General features: G+C 42.3%; 1 protein-coding gene across 2 annotated transcripts in view; it reads right to left on the bottom strand.

Annotated features, from left to right (window-relative positions):
- SLC25A48 (solute carrier family 25 member 48) overlaps positions 1 to 24,832 on the bottom strand; it is a 327,922-nt gene that overhangs the window by 21,367 nt on the left and 281,723 nt on the right. Inside the window, exons 6-7 of one of the 2 annotated variants that reach the window (XM_085618001.1) lie at positions 24,190 to 24,323; positions 12,425 to 12,554 (exon numbers count right to left, since the gene is read on the bottom strand). In XM_085618001.1, coding sequence (XP_085474127.1) covers positions 12,432 to 12,554; positions 24,190 to 24,323 — 257 coding nt within the window. In that variant the 3' untranslated portion in view covers positions 12,425 to 12,431. The remainder of the gene's footprint in view (positions 1 to 12,424; positions 12,555 to 24,189; positions 24,324 to 24,832) is intronic. The other variant, XR_014966647.1, reaches the window with a different exon arrangement.

The following is a 24,832-nucleotide window of genomic DNA, read 5'->3' as shown; positions in this document are numbered from 1 at the left end:
TCGCACATAGCTAAGCCATTGTTAGCCCTCTTGACAAAGGACACGCCTATCCCAATCCCTTGGTCAGATGAGTGTGATACTGCTTTTCAGCAACTACGACAGGCCCTTTGTTCAGCACCAGTGTTAGGGACCCCTGATTATGCAAAACCCTTTTCGTTGTATGTGCATGAGAAAGATGGATGTGCATTGTCAGTTTTAGTGCAGATGCACGGCGATAAGCAGCGCCCTTGTGCATATTTTTCGGCTGTACTTGATCCTGTCGCCCGAGCATTACCAGGGTGTTTTCGCTCGGTTGCGGCGACAGCTGTGTCAATACGCCAAAGTGAGGGAATTGTGTTATCTCATAAGTTGTTGGTATTAGTCCCCCATGCTGTCGATGCCCTGCTCAATCAAACGAAGACGCAGCATTTGACCAGCGCCCGTTTAACGGGATATGAGTTGACGCTTTTGGCTCCTCACATTACGTTAAAAAGGTGCGTAACGTTAAACCCGGCAACATTGTTGCCATACCCCGAAACCCAGCCTGAGGCGCGGAAAGCGCATGATTGTATTCTCGTGACTGAGGAACAAACAAAGGGTCGTATTGATCTCCAGGATACGCCCTTTTCAGATGTGGATGGAGAACTGTGGGTGGATGGATCCTGCCTGAAGCTACCAGATGGTACGACTTCAGCAGCGTATGCGATTACCACATTGCAAACGATAGTGGAGACAGCACGCATACCACAGAAATCAGCTCAAGCAGCGGAACTGATAGCATTAACACGAGCATGTGAGCTCAGTACAGGATTGTGTGTCAATGTTTATACAGATAGCCGCTATGCCTTCGGAGTAGCGCATGACTTCGGCCTGCTCTGGAAAGAGAGAGGGTTTTTAACGTCACATGGAGTACAGATAATGCATGGAGAGTTAGTTCATAATCTTTTAACTGCACTGACATACCCAAAGAAAATTGCCATCGTTAAGTGTAGCGCCCATAGGAAAGTAGTTGATAAAGTTGGAGAAGGGAATGCGTTAGCGGATCGAGTAGCACGGGAGACTGCGATGCAGCCCGGTACTACTGCCATGTATGTAGTAAAGTCACAGGTGGAAAGATGGCATGATGCGAAGGAGGAAGTACGAGAAATGCAGAGGACCGCTTCTGACAAAGAGCGGGAACAATGGGCTAATGAGGGAGAACTGGATGACGAGGGCTGCTGGAGAAATAAGCAGATGGATAGATGGAAATTACCCACGGCCTTTGTACAACCTATGGTTCAGATGGCACATGGGCTAGCACATGTTGGAGCTTCCGCAATTGTGAAATTGCTTACCCAAGTCTGGGAGCATCCAGAGATTGCTAGCACAGCGAAGAGGGTGGTGCAGACCTGTATGATCTGCCTGAGGTATAACCCAGGAAAGGGTACTCGAACTCCGGCAGGAGGATTTGTGACACCTACTGCACCCTTCGAGGTTTTGCAGATGGATTACATCCAGCTTGAGCGCTGTAACAATCTGAAGTATGTTCTAGTAGTGGTCTGCGCTTTCAGCAAATGGGTTGAAGCGTACCCTACGAAAGACAATACTGCAATGACTACTGCGAAGTTGCTGCTGAAAGAGTTCTTCCCTCGATATGGCGTCTGTAGACTTCTGTGGAGTGATAATGGGCCTCACTTTGTAGCGGATGTTATAAAGTACGTCTTGAAGGGCCTGGGCATCACCCAGAAGTTTCACGCGGTATTCCACCCTCAGTCTGCAGGACTAGTCGAGAAGTATAATGGTACGCTGAAGCTCAAGATCGCTAAAATTCAAGCTTCGACGTCCTTGACTTGGCCAGACGCTCTGCCACTGGCGTTATTGTCAATTAGATCGGTACCGCACTCCCGAACTGGCCTTACACCGTATGAGATTGTTTTCGGACGCCCAATGAATATTTGGGGTCCACCAAAACCTAAGGCTGTGTATGATGTACCTTGTGTAATGATGAACGATTATCTGGCACAGTTAACGGATAACTTGGTTTCTATTCATCAACAGGTCCGAGAGGCGCTCCCTGATCGGTCTACCGGTGAAGGACATGGTCTCCGACCTGGTGACCACGTGATGGTGAAAATATTTGACAGAACAAACAGCTTGGAACCGAGATGGGTGGGTCCTGAGCAGGTCCTCCTCGCAACGAGGACGGCTGTGCGAGTCTCCAACAGAAAGAATTGGATCCATTCCCTGCACTGTAGGAAGGTGCCGCCCGGATTGGTGGAACCTGCCGTGCTGACCGATCAACGAGAAATCTTGGCTGCAGAGACAGGCCGTGCTGCGGAGCCAAACGCCACTGAGGAGCTCTTTCCGGACCACGCGACTCCTGGAGGAAGGCGATATCACCTTCGACCAAGGAAGTGAGTTTTCCAGTACTGGGACATACTGTCAGAACGGCCCTTGGGTTAGTGAAACGGAGAGCCGATGAGGCAAGGGGGGGGGAACAGCCCTGCATTAGTGTAGCGACACCCGTCTTGGCCCGCTGGTGAAGAAATCAACCGCTGCCCAAGGGGAAGAGTTCTGACAGACTTTTAGTTTCAGGAAGATATTGGGTTTTATTTTTTTTTTACTTTGACATGGAGAAAAAGAAAATCCTTTGTGCATTAGGGTTCATGTTGACAGTAGCCATTGTTGGGATAACCACATGGTTCGTGGAGGATGTAACTCCCGCTCGGAAGATTCTTGTGTTGACAACTCCAGTGCCTGAGGAGCACTACTTTTATACATTACCGTATCAAGAGTTGAAGCATCGACAGTCTTACTTGAACAACACTTTCATCCAGATGCTGCATCATACCCACGTTGCTACGAATGCTACGAACTGTTGGATATGTGGGATGATGCCAGCTCATCAGAAGAAAGGAGGAACGCCATTTATACCACTTCCTTTCTCTCATAATGGTTCTTGTAGAGCATGGTATACTTTGCTTTTTGCCACTCGGAAACCGACAGTGGGACGATTGCTCTTCAGACTCAATAAAGAATGCCATCAAGACAAAAATGGGTATCCACAAGCGAATGGGACAATTTGGGAGTGGGAAGAGTACCGACCAGACAATGAATCCATTCCCTACATCTTCACGAACACAAGAGACACTGTGGGAAAGGACAAATTTGTGATTCAAGTGGCACAAGCTCAAGCGGACCTGTGTGTCCAGAGTGTGGGTTTTATCCCTGTTGGTGTTAGCGATTGTATTACTGTTCTGAACATTGATGGGTTGAACAATAGTACCTTTTTAGCCTCCCATAATACGTACTTTGTGTGTGGAAATAAAGGTTATTACCGTCTGCCGGCTGGGTGGTTTGGGGTATGCTATGTATCATTTCTATTACCTCCTGTATTCCTAGCTCCCGCATCTTATCATAAGGATCTGAAATTATTGAATAATGTGACTGTAAATAGGTATAAACGTACTTTATCAATTGACGATGTAGATCAGACTGATACCAGTCTGCAGCAGTATATTGATTTTAACTTAGGACTGTTTTTCTTTGTTGGAGCTGCCCTGAACAGTAGGAAGATCCGACGATTAACAAGAGTGGTAGAAGCTGTGACAAATCAGACTGCTGCTGCTCTTGGGAATCTTACGGAGGAATTGCAAATTACTAGAATTGTTGCATTGCAGAATCGTATGGTATTAGACGTTATGCTAGCTGACAGAGGAGGAGCATGTAAAATTATTGGAAGTAGCTGCTGTGTGTTTATCCCTGATCATACGCCATCAGTTTATAATGCCATTAATAAACTGCATAAAATTGCAGCTGAGATCCATGCAGAAAACGGCACTTGGTCCTTTTCTGGATGGTTTTGGGCGTTAATTACTGCCTGGGGATGGAAGGTTCTAACTGGTCTCTGCATTATTGTAGCGGTTCTGTTTTCGTGCTGTATCTGTGTTCAATGTGGTCCCTTGCTCTGCTCATTATGTGTATCATTCTGTATCCCTGATAAGAAAGCTATTGCCGATGTTGCTCACCAGAAACGTTTAGCTAAAGAAGTTGAAGAAATGATGACAATTGACATATATGATGATTATCCTAATAAACCGGATGTCTTCAGTAAATGCTGAAAGGGTCGTCTGTTGTAAATTGAAACAACGATGTGATTAAGCATTTACTAAAGACATTAATTCCCTTATGCAGATCATGTTTTCTCCGTTATGTTGACCGAAGTTCGGACTCCATTTTGTATTGTTATGCTTCCACGTGTTCCCCACGAGAAGAGTCCAACCTCTGTGTTAGTAGCTCTTGTAATCTGCCTAGTAACAGTCTATAAATAGCTCCTTTGTCCATCTGGCACATGCCCAGACTTGACCACATCTGTTATCAGTTAGCCTTGCTTGACCATGTTTTCGCGGGCTCAAGGAGTGTGTTAGCTCCACCCACATATTGATTCAGTATCGAAAATGACCATAAATGGTAATGTTCTTCGGCCTCATGTTGTATCCACCCACTTATGAGCCCCTCTATTGTGTATAAAAGGGGACCATGTACGTAAGTTCTTTGTGCTACTCTATGCAATACTGAAGAGTGTTGTGTGGATTGTAGGACCACCCTTAAGGGTTAATAAATGCTGTCTTTGTACTTTGCAGTTTCCGTGCCAACTTCCTTATAGATTCCATTACAGGAGAGCGAACCCTTGTGTCCTGCGGGCCTAGCTGGGGCCTGTATTCATCACCCATCCCCCAGGGCCTGTCTCCTAATTATATTTTTTTGACCCCAATCCCCAGGGCCGGCCACTGTTTTTTATTATTTTTTAAAAATATATATTTATAGACACACCTAGGACATGCTGGAGAAACCGTACGTACCTATCACCATGACGATTCGCGTGATATATTTATTAAAAGGCGACTATGCATACAATGAATCCACGTGGAATGTATTTACACCACTAGTGAAGCTCTGACATGTCTGATGCCCTACCGTGCCTAATCCCGGTAGACACCCTTGTCGTTTATTTATACAAACATGGGTAGCTATTGACGGGCACATTTAATACACATGCACACCAAGCCATTCATAGGGCATTCGACAAAAATTCGACCAAAACTATGCAAGAAACCCCCCTCACGGTTAATAAAACACACATCCACTGCCGGATGTGTAATACTTTTTATTTTACTCTCTGGAAAGGGGACGAACATCACTTGAGAGTCACAGCGCGCTCCTGGCAGAGCCCAATGCTGTGTTACACCCACCATTGCCTGCTGAGTGCCACACACCTCTGTGTTGTATTCCACTAGCTACTGCATATGCTATGACACTCTCTAGCCCATGTGCACTGTAACACCACCCCGTGAATATGTCATGCCACACTTGTCTTCGCACGGGTTATATTGCCCCATCTAACGTGCCTTCCTCGATGCCTATGTTATAACGCACAGTGCTATGCCATACATATTACAATCTGGGATCCATATCTTTGTCACAGTGCATATGCAACGTTACACTCCCCAGCACATATTTTATATTACAACTTTAGAGACTAGTTAGGTTGCACAACACTGCCCTGTGCACATTACACTCCAAGGCGCATATCGCATAGCACGCGCTAGTGCCTGTGCTATCTCGCGCTCTCCAATGAATCTGTCATTGCGCACAATGTATTGCATATTATATTTCACGCCCGGTTCATCTCATATCACACTTTTTGGTGCATAGTTTATACCATACACTATATCTAGTGTTCATTTTCAATCGTGCTCTCAGGACTATGTTCTATATAACACTGTGTTCACCTACCCTTTTCACGGGCATTACATTTTGCGATAGGGGGTGGAGGGTCAGGGGGTGTTTCTGCCAAGTGAGCCCGGAGTCACAGTCACAAACGTCCTCTTCTTCCTGAATAAAAGTGAGATTATGCTGCATACTTGTTCATATTTTAAGTAGTTCGCACAGACACACGTTTTAAAAACAATATAGTTCCTAATACCCGCCTTCTCTGAACAGTTAGCTTGCTGCCCCATCCCCCTCCTCCCTATCCTCTGTTGTGTGAATCCATGGACTAGCCTCCTCCCTCCTGCCATGCATGGTCTGATGTGCTGCCACTGCCCTCAATTTAGTATGATGTACCAGTCCACTCCTCCTGCCCTCCATTGCCCAATTCTATGCCCCATCATTGACCTACTGCTTAAACTCTGTGCTTAGCTTGCTGCCCCTATTCTCCTTCCCCCTGCCCTCCGATGTCTTTGTGTATGCCCTTGCTCCATCCTTTTTGCCCACCATGTTCCATGGACCTGCCACTCCTATCTACTCTGAGTGTTCTGTTGAGCTGCCACTCCCCTCCCACCTGCCTAGCATTGTCAGATGACTGTAACCTGTCCCTGCCACCTCCACCCTACCTGTCCACATGCCATGCCCCTATCCTCTTCCTCCTGTCCTACATGGTCCATTGTACTGCCACACCCTTCTGCCCTCCCTGGTCTGTTGTGCTGCAACTGCTCCTCCTGCCTGCCCCGTGCGGTCTGTTGTGAGGCCCCTTCCCCTGAACTTTCTTGTCTGTGCACAGGTCCTGACCCTCCCTTCTATCCTCCATCGTCCTTTGTGCATGCCCCTGCACCCTCCTTCTTGCCCATCATAGCCATTGTGCTACCACTAACCCTCCCACTTGCCATGCATGGTCTTCTGTGCTGCCATGGCCGCTCCCACCTTCCCTGTGTGGTCAGTTAGCTGCCCCTGAACCCCTCCCACCTTCCCTCCATGGTCTGTGTGTATGCCATCACAGTCTCACTGTTGCTCTTCATGGTGTGTCTTGCTTCTAGTGCCCATCCTGCCTGACCTCCATGGCTATCTTGCTGCTCCTGCACTGCCCCCTTGCCCCCAGCCCTCTGTTTACATGTGCAGACCCCTACTCCCTCCCTCCTGGCTTGTCTGTTCCATTGTAATGCCCCTGATCCATCCCTCCTGCCCTTTATGGTCTGTTATGCTGCAGATTTGTCTCCTGTCTGTCCATAATGGTCAGCTAGCTACCATTGCCTCTTTCCCCTCTGTTCTCTGTTGTCCATGTGCATGGTCCTGTCCCCTCCCTCTTGCTTTCTATGGATTGTTGTGTTGCACTCCCGTCCTGCATGCCCTGTGTGGTGTATTGTGCTGCTGCAAACCCTGATGCCTGCCCTGCAGGGTCAGTTTGGTGCACCTCTCCGTGTCCCTCCTCTCCTCTGTTATCCAAGTCCATGTCCCTACCCCATTTCCTTCCATGATCCAATGTACCATACTTGCGAACATTTTGAACTTGGTAAGAGGGAGATTTTGAAAAAAAACTGGGGTATTGATTTTCCCCTTTGAGTTACATTGAAAAAGAGGAGATTGTAGACAGGAGACAGATAAAATAAAGCCCATTTGAGCTTAAAAACATTGGATGTTTCCTGGCTGAATCGGGTCTGTTGGCATGTATGGTTGTACTACCATTGCCTCTTGCTTCTGCCCACAATGGTCTATTACATTGCCACAGCCTCTCTTGCAAGTCCTGTATTGTTGGTTTGTTGCCCCTGCCCCCCTTTCCACTGCCCTCCATAGTCTGTTGTGCTGCCACGGCCCTTCCTGCCTGCTCAGTGTGGTTAAATTGTTGCCTTTGCACCCTCCTACCTGCCTTCAATTTACAGAGTCTGTGCCCCTGGCCTCTGCCTCTCAACAGTATCCTAATGAACAACTAGATTGCTAACATTCTATATTTATTACAAAAGTGTGGAACGCCTGACGTCATCTTGATGTAATCAAAACTGTAATACCTAGAGCATTTCCTTTAGAAATTACATATATGAGAGGGTCTTATTGGCATCAAAATTATGGTTAGTGCTCTAAAATACTAAAATAAAGACATATTTTCTGAGTTTTCAAATAGCGAGAAAGCACTTTTAAATTATTTGTTACCTTTATGTTTTTTTATCCAGTTGACCACTTGATTAAATGTTGCACTTAGGGGAGAGGACGTGGTGTAACTTCCAGAACTGCAGACTTTGCAACTGGGGAACCAGGTTGGAGTTTCTGCTTCAGCACGACATTCTGTGATTCTGGTCAAATCACTTAGTCTCCCCATGTCTACAACCAAAATGAATTTGTTCTTGTGTGATGTAACCAATGCTCATGTAAAGCACTCCAATACCTGACAAGTCTGCACTATATAACACTGCAAAAATACAAAATAATAAGTGTTTTGCACACTTCTGTCATTGGGCTATATTTGGGCTACATCTGGGTGATTTTGGCCTACATTTGGGCTCTTTTGTCTCCGGTGGCCATCTTGGGAGATTTATTTGTTATGAAGTTTCCTAATTTCCTCATGTACTGCAGTCTCCTCAGTAGGAAATACTGTCAGTTTTTTACTTTGATTCCAAAGGCATTCAGATGTGTCACACATTTGCCATAAATTCAGAATGTTAGCACTCTTTTTGCTCATTAGATCACTGTAGTAAAGCTACTGCTCACCAGGGAAAACTGCTGCTGGTATTGAAAGTGCATGTTTCAGTCTGCATGTCAGAAGTTTTTTAATGAAATAGAAGAGGATTTGAGAAGTCACTCAAAATGTGCCCTAATTTTTCTTTCTGCAGCACTAATCATACTTTTTATGGAAAGATGAACCCCCTCATTTTGTTCCTTTTTAAATTAAATGTTTTAAGAGTTACCACTTTAATCCAAGCAAGATGGCTTCAGGTGTGCCATACGTTTATCATAAGTAGGACTGTTAGCACTCTAGTTGTTCTTTGGAACACTCTGGGAAGCTGCAGTAGAACACAAAGGAATCAACTGACAGTCTCTGCCCTTGTTGGATGTACATGTTTTACTGAGAATGTCAGACTTCATTCTCACATGACTGAGAAAGATAATGTGAATTTACAGAAAATAGGCTCTCAGTTTAGCTTATAGATCACCTTCCAAACCTCTGTGGGAAAAGCATGAGAAAATATTTTTCTCTCAATCATGATATCCCAGCAGAAGGCTTTTTCACATGGTGAAATCACCTTAGAACATACCTCAATTCCTAAAATGAGTATGGTACCATCAACAAATGATTTATAATGTAACTAAAGTCTTATAACCTTCTATTAACTGCAATGCTTTTTAATGAGTTGCTATCATGTATATTGGTCCCAAGATGGCTGCCAACACTTCTTGGATGAAAATCAGAAGAAGAAGCTGAAATAGCCTCCACTTCCACAACAGTGGTACCATGATGGGCAGCACCATGAAGCCAATACTGGAGGTCAAAGAACACCCATAGTCCTGGATCTCAGACAGCACTTTAACTGTGAGTGCTTCACACAAAAGAGCAGAAACAGAATTAGCGGACGAAGTCAAGGAAAGGACCTGCAGGTAAGAAGACCTGCTCATTAAGGGGAAGTGCTCAAATAGAGAGAGGTAAAATGGTCATCCGAGGGTCGTCCGAGGGTCGCTGGAGTGGGACCTGGGTTTGTGTCAGCTCTGCCCATCTGTGAGGTCCCTGAGATGCATCTGTATGCTTACTCCAGGAAGGTGATGGAGAGAAGAAGTCTGGCAGGAAGTCTAGAAGACTAGGCACACACTGGGTGTCTAACAATCAATCACTGCCAATGGAACTACAGAAAAATCCAAGAAGACACTCTTGATCCCAGTGGAATGGTCCCAAAAAAGTGAACTGACATCAGTATACTAGGTGGCACCATGGCTCGCTCTGTGATATCATGACCAGTGAGGGTGCTGAAGTCAAAGGCGAGTCACAGTGCCACATCCTGGTACAGTAGAGCTATTTCAAATGTTTTCGGTCCAGCCTGGAACATAAAGATGATTCTTGAGTTGAAGAATCTGCAGGTAGAACTATCCATTAGAAAGGGAGGAATCTGAGAAGCATGCATGTGATCAAAAGATATCAGCAGTATGTAGGCATATCAAAGGCACAAAGAAGCATAAGGGAGCAAAAACTTAAAAGTGAAAGTCAAGGAGACTCCAGAGGCATGGCTAAGCATAGTGGAGAGCAGAAACATGAAGGTGAGGAAAAGACAGGCTTCCAAACCCCAGAGGTAACAAACACTATAGGTAAAAGATCTGAAAGTTAAACCTTCTTACACATGGATGTAAGGAATGCTAGAGAGAGAGTGAGAGTGGAACGTCAAGTTATAGGCATTACATACAGTGGAAAGAAACTCAGTCATAGATTCGATAGGGAGAAAGGAAGAGAGAAAAAAATGCATGAGAGAATGACACAAGTGTCATGGGTGTTAAAGAGATACCAGAGGAGATAGCAAGATATAAAAGGGCATCAAACTCAACGATGGTAGGAGCGAACGAGTGAGACAGCTAAAAGAGCGAGAGAGGGAGAAAGAGAGAGAGAGAGGAGGAGAGACAGAGAGTAGCTAAATACATCTCTGGAAGAATAGTGAGCAGGCTAAAGATTAGGACGCTGCAGGAAAGTGAGAACTTATAAACACAACCTTATTTACAGCAGGTTTGAGGCACTGAACCTGCCCATGTATAAATCCTCCACCACCCTGCCATTTCCCTGTGATGACTAGCAGCAATAATTGCCCTTAGTAAAAGGGCTTTGATCTTCATTCAAAAAATAATTAAGAAGACAAATATCTGGGTCATTAGAAACAACAAGACTAAACAGAACAAACTGTGTACTATAGTTTTAGGAATAGGTTTATGAAATATACTAGAATGGTATGGCATTAGGATCTATAGATAAAACATGTTCCCAACAATCACTGGTCATCCCCAAAAGTCTGGGTTGCATTGTGATGTATATCTGTAATATATACAAGTAGGCACAGGGTGAAACTGTTATTCTAAGTATATGAAATTGTGGCCCTCCTATTCATGGCATAAGCTCATGTAACAGATATTTAAAGTTATCTGGAGCCTGATACAAAAAGTATGTACGATGACTGAATCACATAAGCATTTGTAAATAATCAGAGTACTACTTCAGGTATGGTCTTTCACATACTCTTTAATGCTTTTGCGAATTGGCCCCTTTCCCACTCCATATTAGTAAAAGTGGGAAGAGAGCACAGTCTTTCTATTTGCACCAATTGTATGAGCATTCCATAAATAATTATTCTCATTTTAGACGCTTTGGGACCAACTCTCAAAGGCATGTAAAGATAACACAATTGGCTACCACAGGAGTACTAATTTGCTTCTTCCAAAAGATCTTTGTGAATAGGCCCCTATGTGTCAATGGACGGTTCCATATTGCACGAGTCTCAGATTCCTTTCTAATAGTTGTCTCAGGACACTTTACAGAACAGCTTACTCTAGGAAAGAGCTCAGTTTTCTAAAAACATAGGGTCTAATGTTGGTACAATACATTCGGTAAAGGTCACAATTTAGGCACCCGACATTTACTGAATGGATAGTTTGTTAGTAAACCAACATATGTTTAAACATGTTGGTTCACAAAATTCCTATTTGCAGGAGGTTGCAATTTGACCTGCCTCATTAATATGCATGAGGTAGGTCATAAATTGTGAACCACGAAAAAAACACTGCCATCTCAGTATTGGTGGCTGCTGGGGTGAGCAGTCCTTCGTGTCTGTAACTGCTTTTAAATAAATCAATCTTTTTTATTTAAACATTGTCTGTTTTCCTTATAGGAAAACTGGGTGCATTTAAAAAAAAAAAAAAAAGTTTCCAAAAACATTTTTTTACAAGTAAGCATTTGGGTCCCAGGGATCACTGCCTACTCCTAAAAATGTTTTTACAACATTGGCACAGGGGAAGGCCTTCCAAAGGGAGTGCTCCCATTTGCGAGTGGGTTACCACCTTGTTTGAGATTTTGGTACTCAATCATTGATTACCATTAATACATGCCATATGAAATCGTGAATTGAAAGGGACACTCCTTTCAATTTGCGATTCAGTATGTAGTCGCAAATTCATTTTGCAATTTGGTGACAAGTTACCAAATTTCCATTTGGGCTTTGAACATACCCAAAAGCTTTTTTGCCGTCACAAAGGCTCTGATTTTGCAATTCATAGTCTTTGCGACTGCAAATAACTTCAAACATAAGGCCCTTATGTCATAGGAAGCAATGAGCAGCCATCTGATAGCAATGTGCTGCACTCTCAATTTACTTGAACCGGACAAGAATTGATAGCCTATGGCCAAATGAGTATCTCATACAGTGAAAGTTAGTGAGCTATTCGGCACCCTAGGTGGCTAAGAGAAATATAAAATAGGATAAATTCAAGATAAAAATTTAGACCAGAAAGTTACATTTACATTTAAGCATATGTACCTCATGATCGGAAAATCTAACGGTAGGTAAACACCAGCCCTTTTTTAATTTGAAGTATCACAATTTGCACAGGAAATTGAATCTAACACATTTTAAAGTGGATGATCGTTTCTCAGCAAAAAACACTTTTATTAGTGAGCAGGCAAAAGTTAATTAATTACAACATCAAAACAATTGGGGATTTCTTTTCTACCCACCTGCGTGTCAAGAATGCGGCTCAGCCTGATTTCTTCTCAATGCCTTCAGGGAGAGCTCATAGGACAGAAACATGGCGGCGCTCATTGGAAATCCTCTTACTGCATTTACGGTAATACCCCTGCAAAATACCTGTTCAGGATATATGTATTTTAAAAAATCAGAATGAAAGACGCTTAACATAAACATTTAACAACCAAATTAGAAAATGTGTTGGTACACTCAGTTCATTGTGTATACTGCTGTGATGGAATCGGGCTTAGTCAACAGCGGGAATGTCACTGAATTATTCATGAAATATTAACGTTGTCATTTTAATATTGTTTTTTTAGTTGTCAACAAAAGTACAAACATACACAATAATTGCATACCTTTTAATTTTAAGCCACACAGTTGTATCCTAATTTTAAAAGTTCAACAAAAAAAAATTACTCCAAAACGCCTTAAATATATCATAGGAACCTAATGCTTTGTAACAGTTGTATAAAACGTATCTTGTTTATATATTGTGATGTAACAATGATGCATATTGCATTTAATGTAACACCTTTTTATACTGGAAGGAAAACCCTATATTTCTATTGACTTCTGCACCGCTTACCAATATATGCAATTCATCTATTTATAGTCCTTAGATGTATCATATATGTAGCTTTCTTAATTAAGTTACCAAAAATTGTGTCTGGAATCAGAAAACACTGGAAAGAACTCCATCAAGGAGCACTTACTTTCACCTAAGATTAATAAATAAATATTTGAAGTCCCTGATTAGCTAAAATCTTGCACATCTTGTTTAGAAACAGTAGAATCATCAGTCTTAAATCATTAGTCTTTATAAACCTTGTCCCACAAAAACAGATTTAGCTTTCTATGGCAACAGCAAACACAATCCCACTATCAAATGCTGGCTTGATAATAAGGTGGCAGGTGACTTCTCAAGCATTCAACCCTTTGTCATCCACATTAACAACTACCTCTTGCAAAGTTTTTTCAATGGAAAGTTATATTTGCTCCTGTAAATTATGCTTGCATAAATTTTTCATGATTTCTGTGTGGGTGTTTTTTGCAAATCCAATTTGATTTAGCTCAAATTGGCTAACATTATATTAGTCATCAATATACACCTGATTCATCCTGATGTAGATTCTGCAGAAAGTACAGTCAAGTGCACAGTTCAGTCATGCAGTCAACAAACGAATATATGGGAAGCAAAGGAATTTAATGACCAAATTGATCAATTTGAAAGCAATGATTATTACATCAAAAAATTGGAAAACTAATGAACTTTCCAAAATCCACTCATTCATAACGTAAACATTATACTGTAGACTTGGGTTAAATGGTAAAAGGTATCACTCACATCCAATCAGACATGCACATTCTCGCACACAAATTACACAATGTATGCATAATTCATGAGCCAAAATAAATTAATATGATTTAAAGAAATCTAAACGTTGCATATAGCCATAAAGATAATTTATGCACTGTGTAGCAGAATATTTAAAATATTGTGGAGCTTAGCCCCTATGTGTTTGACTACCTGACCATTGACATTGTCCACGTATGTCACAAAATTTCGAGGTTTGTATCAGTTTTTGAACATCAGTTGTGGAATTGAGTCAATCAATTTGTTCATAATCTGGATGGCCTGTTTATCATAGGTGAACATGTAGTAGAAATCTGGGAGTTGATTGAGCTAGCTGTTCGTGAGATTTTTATATGACAGAGAAATCAGCAATTGAAATAAACAATTCCACCCCTACTTTTCATCACACTACCTCAATCTGGGTTCCGTAAAAAGCACTCAACAGAAATCACACTCTCCAAAATGTATAACCTCACGAGATTTAACTATTGTCGGTCTTAATCCTCTGAAGTCCCCACATCATCTATCACAATAGATTTTTCCAAGTCATTGCACACACTATCTCTCCTGGCTCTCCTGTTAACTAGTGTGAATGTCCTTGTCCTCTGTAGGTGCTTAGCCCACTCCTAATAGCAACAGCAATTGGTTTTGCCATCATTTTCCTAATGCTACCACTTCCCTAAGCATATTATCTCATCTTTATCACCTATATGTTTCCTTGCAGCCAAAATCTTTAACCACTTAGCTAAAACGTGCGCCTCTAAATTATGACTATCCACTGTTGTCAGGGTACTCACTACCTCATATTCAATATATTAAATATTGAGATTAAATACTTTTCTCCAACCAACCCTAAGACCATCACCTTCTCCACTGCATACACCAGCTCCAATTTCCCAACCCTTTGTGCCTACAACTCCTAAATATCCAGTGAGAGAAAAAGTTAAACTCTCTGCTATCATCACCTCAAAAAACATTTACGGCCATTACTAACTTTCATATAATCAAAACCCTCCCTCTTCTCTCACCAACCTTTCACCTAAAGCATTCTGGCCCTCAATAGAGATGGTTTTTGTAATAGCCATAATCTTATGTTTCTTTCATGATGTTTTTCGTCTTTCAGTAAAGACCTTAACACCTTGTATACCTATACTGCTTCTAATATTATATGCCTCCTCTTACATCTTGGATTCATCACTTTCCTCTAATCCATGTGAAGTTCCTGAACTTGGTAGCTAAAGTTATCAATGGCCATAGCTCCCTACCTAGCCTAGACAGTATGACCATCCATAAACCCATCTCTACCTATCTTCAGATTCAGATCATTCTAGCTCTAGTGTCCTCAAATCAGAGCTCCCTTCAATTCACGAAAGGCTTTCATATCTCACAATGCCATCAAGAATAGCCCCAACTACATTTCCATTGGTTTATGCTGTTACTACCTTAATTATATAAAAGTTTTGTAAAATGTTTCGAAACTCCTTTTGTTTATTTTAGACCATTAAAAATAAAACAAAATCTACTTTCAGCAAGTCTGATGGAGGAAAAAACTTTGTGCAATGTTCTTCATTCACTAGTTTATTCTGTGTGAAGTTTAATTCTAAGTAAATTTCAGAAGTTTAGTTTTCAGATCTTTCCTAAATGGTAAATAGAAAGATGCGGCTCACCGTTTTAGTCTGAGAACATTCTACAATCTAGAGCCCAAGGTCACCAAGAATATGCCTCTGTGCCACAACCACTTTTGATGGTGGATTAAGCATGCAATCTGTACATGTTGGATCCTGGGTGGTGCGTAAGGGAGGGCTCCATTTGGAAAACTCTTTTGCGCCTTTGGATGTAGATTTACAAATCCAAATTTGTAAATGCAGGCCGATAAATAGCAAGGAGTGACAAGGTGAACCTCAATCTGTATCACGATCGCACACATGCTACCCCAGTGTCCTGCTGGCAACTTGCATCCGTGATACCGATTGGGGTTCACTTCATGAGCTACACTTTGTCACTTCTTGCTATTTATCGTGCTGTATTTGCATATTTGGATGTATGCCACGCCATTTCCATAGCAAGGTCCGTTCTATGGGCTAATTGATACTTACTCTCCATACAAGTTGCGAACACTATTGTGCCCTGACATAAGGATCTGTGCCCATCACCTCATGGAGTCTATGAATGTAAGGTTACATCTCTCTCCCTTCTCTGAGCAGGCATTCATTTCAGGCATTATTTGATGTGTCCTGATGATGATCCCAATACTACATTAGGAATCGAAACTCCATTGACCTTAGTACTTTGACACTGATTTGTGTATATATTTACTTTAACGATGTGCAATGGTACTGTTGATAATTTTGTGGCCTAATTGTTGATTGTTTGTCAGCCACACATCATTATGTCTGAGTTTTGAGACACCCTTTCTTTCCTTTTTGAGTACTTCCCCACTTTTTATGGTTTCTTTATTCTGATTTAAATAAAATTACAACTTTCCATTGGGATTTATATAACATAGATATCATTGCATCTCTGTGTTTATTACTTTTTCTGACTTATGTTGTAAGGGACCTTTGTTCCTGTAGAATTAAAGCCTGCTTCTGGGCACAGTTGCAGCGGCTCAGGTAAGCGCGGTGGGGGAAGCCGACAGATGACAGAATAGGTATTATTTATTTATTTAATTATATCTATTCCATCATCTGTCGTCTTACCCTTCTCCCACCCCACCCTGCCCCACCATGTTTACCTGTGCCGGCTGCCGCTGCACAGTTCAACAAGTAAATTATACACTTTTCTTGAGAGCCAGGTACTGTACCTTCCTCTCTCTCCTATGAACAGAATATATGGGGATGTGAATGAGTAGTGATATGGTACAGGATTGTTGGAGATGGATTCTCAGACACTGGTTATTTTGTTCTTCGCAAAGTGAGGTGATGCACAAGGGTTCTCCCTCCAAGGCACGAGGAATAGAAAGCTCAAGGACTTGTCCTGTATTTACCCCAAAATGTTACTACTTTACTTAGTTACATTAAGGTTTTGCTTCATGCCTTTTTATTATCTGTTTTTGTATATTTGTCAATTTGTGAGGCACATTATCATCATACAGTGTTGGAGGCATTATAAACCTAATAAATTTGAGTCCAAACCAGCTTCCAAATCTTTTGAATAAGAGGCCAATCAAATACTATATGCTTTAATGTTATTATCCCTTTTTCATTAATTATTATCTTTTTAGATAAATTAGCCCCACATTGACCTCACACTACTCCAAGTTACCACATGATAGATTTATTGCTGGCTGTTGCTTTCTAGTTTCCGTTTAAAAAGTTCAAATTGGAAACAAGCTCAGAAGGTTACTTTTACATCCTGGTGGAATGCCATTTGCTTTAATCATAGACTAGCCACCAACTATGTTTCTCCTATATTTCTAGCTATGAAGAGGGATCTCTTAAGGCTTCCACTAAATATGTATTTATCAAATTTCACCTCACCTATTAATAAAATGATTACAGTGTCAGATGAAGTAAAAACGATACCTTGATTCTCACCCTATTGTCCTTATGATATAAGAAGGTGTTCACAATTTCATTAAGCTATATGTATTATGATTATTTATTTACTTATTTCTTTTCATAATGTTTACAGTTTCATTAGTATTATAATTTTTCAAATTTTATAAAATGAAGTTACATAATGATTTTCGTGTCCCTGCTCCACTTCCCATTTTCAATATCTAATTATACAGATATAACCGGGAGCGCCCAAGTGAAGACGATGAACCACAACCCCCCAGGTAAAACTCGTATTGAAGTCCAGAGTCTCAGCTCGTGTCACTACCCTGGGGGCGGGTTGCGGAGCAAAAGGGGACCGCCGATGGGCACGTCTGCAACAGAGCGGGATTGGCTGTCACAGGAGCTTGAGCTACGCCTCCCTCCTCTGTTGGAAGCATTTGGGGGGCATATTTGTGATAGAATTACTACTCACCGAGCCCGCAGCCAGTCGGGGGAAGTTCATTGATAAAAAGGATTGCACAAATAACAAAGGGACTGTGCCAGTGCTTAAGCGAACAGTACTGGCGATATTGCATTTTTGATTACCAAGAGAGATACAGCCCCTGCACACGTTTTTCTTTTTAACCCTGAGACTAAACTGTTGATCACCCGATATTGGCCTAAGAGAGGTACAGAATCTAAAAGAAGACATTTTTAAAGAAGAGATCGTTGTGTATGTGGATGTTTGTCATTAGTGGTCTTGCCTAAATTTATATATAGAATTTTATTTTTTATAAATACCTGTGTGGTGTCCATTTGTGGTGTTTCACTGTGTTACTCTGGAGTTTGGTGCAAATACTTTACACATTGCCTTGGGGATAAGCCTGTCTGCTAGTGCCAAGCTACCAAGGGGGTGAGCAGGGGTTATCTACAGTGTGTTTTCCCCTTACTCTGACTAGAAGCAAGGGTCGCTATTTGGCCAAAGGTACCTACTTCTGCCAACTAGAGACCCCCATTTCTAACACTCACTTTAAGGAATTACAGTGTAATTTCTTGTGTTTCTTGAAGAAGATTTTGTCCTTTATAATCAGAGGTTTATGCCGTTTGCAGTCAGTTCTCTTCACTTCCCCTAGTTCTGCTATGAGCCATTTGTTGCTGTCTTGAGATCCATGTTCCATTTTCTTTTTTTGTTTTGGGCAAACCCTTAAGGAACTATGGATATGGTCTGGTATATTTCATCCAGCTGTAGTTTTGGAGCTGCTGGGTCCCTGGGGTTAATTGTGACATTATTGAACTTTTGCTCAAACCCCTGTATGCCAGCTTCCCTGTAAGGCTTGATTCTGATGGGTGGAGTGAAATTTATACTACAGATAATCCGGAACTACTGTAAGTCTGAGCTAGAGATGGGGATGAATAAGCAGTACAATCAGACCTTGATTGGATTCCAGTTTGGGTGGTACAGAGTTTCTGCATAAATAGAATGTGCACTATATGTCAAGTTCTGTGCACTGTGCTTACTATGGCTGGCTGAAACCCAGCACATGCATGGTCTCGATGAGAACTGTTTTTGTAATCAAACAGTCCTCCTCTTTTTAGGCTAATTTTGTCAACCAGTGGAAGAAACCTCTTTCCGAAGGAAACTGAGATGTCTCTAAACCAAATCTCAGCTGGACTCAAAACCAGGCTTTAGACGTCCAACATGTGCCTCGGGGTTAATGTCTTCTATGTTAACACTAGGCTCTGCTCAGGGTGGAGTCTTGATCACGAAGCTGGGTAGTGGTAAAGAGTGTTTTGATGTTGGGGGCTCAACTTGAGCTCTTTGGTTGTGAAAGGGAGAGTGTTAAGGTTCCAGATGGGGGAGTTTTTTTATCTTAGAGAGCTGTGAGGTTGCAAGATGATAACACAGCTGCATAGGACTATGGGTATGAATCAATGTGTCAACTGCCTCATGGTGCTGAGGCCCAATGGGTCATGGACAAAGGCTCTGGCCTAAAAAACCTTAAAATTAAAGAAGACATTTTGAGCTCTTTGTTGTTATGTACTGTTGCTCTCGCAACATATTTTACACAAACTACTGATGCTGGTAAATGAATTGATCTTATGAACCATATGAGACTATCTTGCAACCTATGCACCTTTATGCTATGTACAGATGGTCCCATCAGAGCACTTCTCATCAAAAAGCTTAAAAATAAAACAATACAAGCATATATTAATCTGGTTCGGGAAGGTTAGTACTAAAATAAACCAAATAATATAATTAATAAAATGCTGGTGGTTATTCTCGTTCAATTACAAACATGTCTGTAAACGATTCCAAATATCTCAAACAATGGTGAGAAATGTAATGTGTCGAGCATAGATGCCGGCACAAACATTTATCTTTGGACTGAATTCAGTTAATTCAAGATTGGTAAGTTTGGTCATGGATCATTGATAAACACTGTTTCGTTTGTGTTAGAATTATTCTTGTGTTCATCTATTCCTGAGGTGTTAGTGGGTTTGCAGTGTCTGAAAGAGCTGTCATATAATTATTACTGTTATGAAGTATTGGGCTTAGTCTTTTGTTTACTATACCTCCATAATGTACTGCAGCCGTACTATTGTATTTGTTTGATATGTGCATATAGAGTGCGACAGAACGAGATTTCTGTCATTCATTAGCAGTGCTCCATCCCCAACAAACTTGCATTTCATCCAGTGGTGAAGGAACTGCAAGGTTTCTGATGTCAGAGCTACAGCTGGATCTGCGATGAGAAATCCTTCCCCCAGCAGCCCCTCCATCATAGGGCAGTCAGTTCACTGCAACAGTCTCTGCACCCTCTTTCAGCATGATTTGGTATGCTGGCCAGGGTAGTAAACAGTGAAGTTTCCCTGACCAAAGAAAGAATGCTCACTGCCCAACTGTGACATTTTCTGTCACTTCTCAACAAAGATCTCATGTTTGGGGATTTGTTACTGACCTGCAAAACAGAATGCTGAGTGGACTAATGTAATGTAATATAAGCTGAATTTATAGAGCGCTGCGTGTCACCTGTGAGTGTATTCAGGTGTTGAGAAGTTGAGAGTAGGCTTGTGGTGAGGGTGGGTCTGAGTATAGGCTGTCTCAATGGTCCCGCAAGAAGACTAATTGAAAAGTCTGGTCTTGCAGAATTTAAGAAGTGAGGAGGAGGTCCTTATGTATTGGGGAGGCTTGGTATTAGAATGATCAACCTCCTGTTCTTTTTCTGTGGTACACAACTGCAAATTGCTCATTCAGCAGTGATGAAAGTGCATTCACTGATGTGGCAAATGCACATCCACCATACAGATCCATGCAGTTATTTGGGGTTCTCTATATATGGCAGCAGATCCACCACTGGATAGAAGGAAATTAAGGCCTCCACCTACCTTACAGACTTTCTACCAAACAGTGAATAAGACCCTGAGTCTTAACGTACTCTTTTTTTTGCATTTCTTAAATGTTTCTACTACTAAGGTTATGGTGAATGCATCATGACTTTTATCTTCCATTTGTCAAGAGGTTACTTCATACTGTGGATCTAGAAAATTCTCTGATCTAAATGACACTGACAACTGACAAAGTTGCAGAGAGGTTTTCTCAGTAACACTTAGTCTGGTTGCACTCTTCCACACCAGAAGATAAGATCCTTGATCTATGGACCTTCATCAAGAGACTCATAAATACTAGCACATACAGACAGGAGAATTGCTTGGACCCATCGTTTGATAGCTACAATTTTATAATACGTTTTAATGGATGGTGATTTCTAGGCTAGTTTAAAGCTAGACCCTGTGCCCATGGCCAGCCGTGGATGGACAATGACACAGTTTGTTCAATGGCACAAGTGCCGGCCAAAGACCTAGCTGGAGGCTAGGCTCTGTACCCTGAGCAAGCAGTCAGCTTATGGCCAATAACTGTACACAGGTAGCTCGGAGGTACAGTGGGAGGTGCAGGCCACTAGAGCATTGTGTTGCAGGGGCAAAGTCCAAGCAAAGCTCATAAAGTGTTATGGGGGCTGGTGCAGAGCTTGCACCCAGAGCTTGCTATGCACAGATATGGCTTTACACCACCCTGAGGTACTTGGGGCTAGCACAGTCCCTGACCACATTACAGGAGTTCCTCCAGAGTTTGCTGTGTAAAGCCAAAATTGTTCCATAGATAGTTTGATGTCTCATGGGCTGGCTGTACTAGGACTGGTATGAGTCTGGTATGGATCCGTCTAGAAATCAGGCCCTTCACTCGGAGTTAGAATGTTGCCATTTTCTTATCCTAACCCTTTGGTGCCAGCAGCCTGTATCCTGGGTCACATGGCTAGGTGTACTTGGCAGTTGACCTTTGTGTATGTCCCTCAGACAGAATCACAATAGAAGGTCTGGGTGTTGGCAGGGTGGGGCGTGGAGCAGTCGCCTACCACACATGCAACTTCAAAGACACTGGCCTAGCTACCAAAATAAATAACCTAACACTCACCTCTTCTGACCCCAGACAATCTCAGATTAGGTCAGGGTGGCAGGGAATTCTAGACACTTCTGTAGAGGAAAACTCTAGAAGCTTATTCCACTGCAAAAGAGGCACCAGAGTTAGAAATAAGACTCTCTACCCTGCTTCTTTAGGCCTGTCATGCTTGCTGAGAAGGAACACTGGACTTTCTAACTTTCCCCTGTCATCCCAGACTGAAGTTACTCCAAAGGTTAGGTGACTGACCTCTTGTTCTGAGCTACAGGGCACAACAAGCTCTAGAGGCCCCACTGTAATTGCCCAGTTGACTTGCTGCAAATTGGCCTGCCTGGACCCACAACTGGACCAGCTTGAACCCTGCTGGCCTCTGCTGGAGTGAGTTCCTGATCTCTAAGAGGTACCTCCCAGGATGTGGCATCAGTTGAGCTCCTCCTTAAAGAAAAGGAAAAATCCTGAAATTTTAGGCTCTTTGTGACCATGAATAGGCACAGTTTGTGCCAAGATCTTTCCACCTGCGCCGATTACCCATAGAAGCACAGGTAGACCCAACTCTTTGCGCTACAGTGACCTGCAGCGATCACCAGCAACGTGAGATCTGCACATTGTGCTGCAGCATCAACAGCCAGCGGTGACCATCAATGCAAATCTCCAGTAACGACTGTCAGCGACATCCAACAAGATCTTCGCTCTACAGCGATGACTGTTCTCGACACCCGGCATGCTCTTCGTGCTACAACGCAGACCATTCATGACAGTCTCCCTGCTCCTTGTGCTCCCCTCCACTTCACCATAGATTTTAGGAGGTAATTTTTTAAGCAAGACTAACCTGGTCCCTTTATCTGACCTGCGCTCTACCAAAGTGGTGCTTGGTGCTTTTAGGAATTATACTTACTTAAAATCTTTTAAATTGCATATCTCTGGTTCTATAAATTGGATTTTTGCTGTTTTGGTATCAAACAATGTATTCATTTTATTTTATTTTCTAAATCGGTGTGGGAATTTTCTTGTGTTGTATTTTGACTTTATTACTGTTTGTGTGCTGCATAAATACTTTACACATTGCCTATAAGTTACCCTTGACTGCTTTCGTGCCAAGCTACCACAGGGTTAAGAGCAGATTAATTTAGTGACTTTTTGGGGTTCACTCTGACAAGGCTGTTGCCTAAGTAGGGTTTCACTCCACTCAACCAACAACCCAGTTTCTCACAATGGCTAAAAGCTGTCAGCAGATGTGGTTGGCCACACTGAAGTTTGGGTGCAGTGCCTGCAGGTAGCTCTGCTGTACATGGCTGAAGGCACTGCAAAGAAGGGTTTGACCGTGTGGTGTATAGAATGCAGCAACTGGCCATCTGCCAGCCTCAGTGCGCACAGTCAGGCTGGAGGCATGGGACCTGACAAACAGCCTGCACAATGGGTGTGGGCACAAGGCCTGAACATAACTGGGGGCATGCAGGCAATCACACCTCAGCAAGGGTTGGCCAGTTTTTACTTTCGGTGCAAACCCTGCTGCCAACCCAGCACTGTGCACGGTCACTCAAAAATCTGCGTGAAGGTTAAGTTGTGGTGTCTTAATTATAATATATTTTAAAAAGGCAGGGATTTCGGGAAAAAACTGTAATTCAAAATTATGACAATGATCCAAAACCTCCTGAAATTGGCAAGATATCATTACCATACCTCAAGCCTTTGTCATGCAGTGCTTATGACCTCACACCAAACATCAGTGATGACATCATAAACATTAATAAATAGTAAAAACACTCCTAATCCTAATAAATATTTTGGGTGTGTGACAAGTGAATATAGTTGAACTATGAAGCCGTTCAGCTGCACACTTTGCACAAAGCTTTTGGGATAAAAAATGCTGTCAACTTGTTGGCATTAAGACTATTGATCTGTAGTGTACAAAGATGTGCACAACAGGTACAATAATCTTATGAGCTTACTCAATACGCCTGAGAACAAAACAGAACAACTCGCTATCAGTGTAAGACATCAGCAAGCATTGGGGCAAACAATTATAAACCATAATTTCTGACAAATCCAAAATCCGAGCAGGGTGAACACTTCATTGAAAACGCTTAACATTCGTATCCAACCACAAGCTCCTTGCAAAGTAAACTGTAAGCAGATGCGACATAAATCAGTAAAACGCCACGTTTAGCGTTCATGTTTCTAGAAAATAGAAAATGGAAAGATAGAAAAATCGATTCCCTGGGGGACATTCACTACAGTGTCTGCTGATTGGCTGTTTGAGCGTGGGTGGAGTTGTTTGCAGTTGACTGAAAAGTTGCAGAAAATGTTTCAGCGTCGTGTCACATTTAAAAACATTCCTTAAATTGCTCCCTTTTTCCGACCGAGGATTCACGCTCATAGGAAACAAATATATGATATCATTTACTATCAGGGACTCTGAATTTCATGTAGCTCTTAAATGGTGAATTCGATGTTTCCTACCTTTAATCCTTCTTTGCTATAGCTCTGGCATATACAGTCAAGCACTCCTGTATATTTATTTGTGCTCACTCCATCTGCTTGAAGACGGCTTTTCACAACATCCATTGGAGTCGCGGTTCCCCAGGAAATGGCCCCTTGGTATTTGAAAAACAGACATCTTATTGGCATGAAGGAAAGGCGATGCAAGATTCAGTTTAGTTGCGTGTCTTTTGGTTTTCTTCTTCAAAGACCTCTAGCATGCAAGCTATTATGCTGTACATCTGTTAGCAGTTAATCCTGCAGGCCTGAGTGATATCAGAATTCAGTACACATGTTGCTCCCACTTTGGGACCGTAGAATGGAAACATAGTGAGCAGTGGCAGAAGAAAGTTAGAAGAGAGAGTAATGAAAACAAGCATTGGTAAATGCACAAGGCTTCACCTATGTGATTAATAATAAGCTGTTTTTTGTTATAAGGTCTAGCTTGCAGAGTAGTTGTGCAATATAAGTTACAGAAAGCCTGTTAAAGTGTTATGACTTGTTTAGGTACGAAACGGCAATATATTATGCTGTTACAGCTGCGGTCGGTAGTAGGTGTAACTGCAGGGCGGTGACATGGGGAGAGGGAGGGGCAGGGTGGGGGGTAGTAAACTATGGATTACGG

Source organism: Triturus cristatus, chromosome 7 (genome assembly GCF_964204655.1).
Source record: "Triturus cristatus chromosome 7, aTriCri1.1, whole genome shotgun sequence".
NCBI classification, from domain to species: Eukaryota; Metazoa; Chordata; class Amphibia; order Caudata; family Salamandridae; genus Triturus; species Triturus cristatus.
Note: the sequence above shows the minus strand (reverse complement) of the source record. Positions and strands in the feature narration are given on the sequence as shown.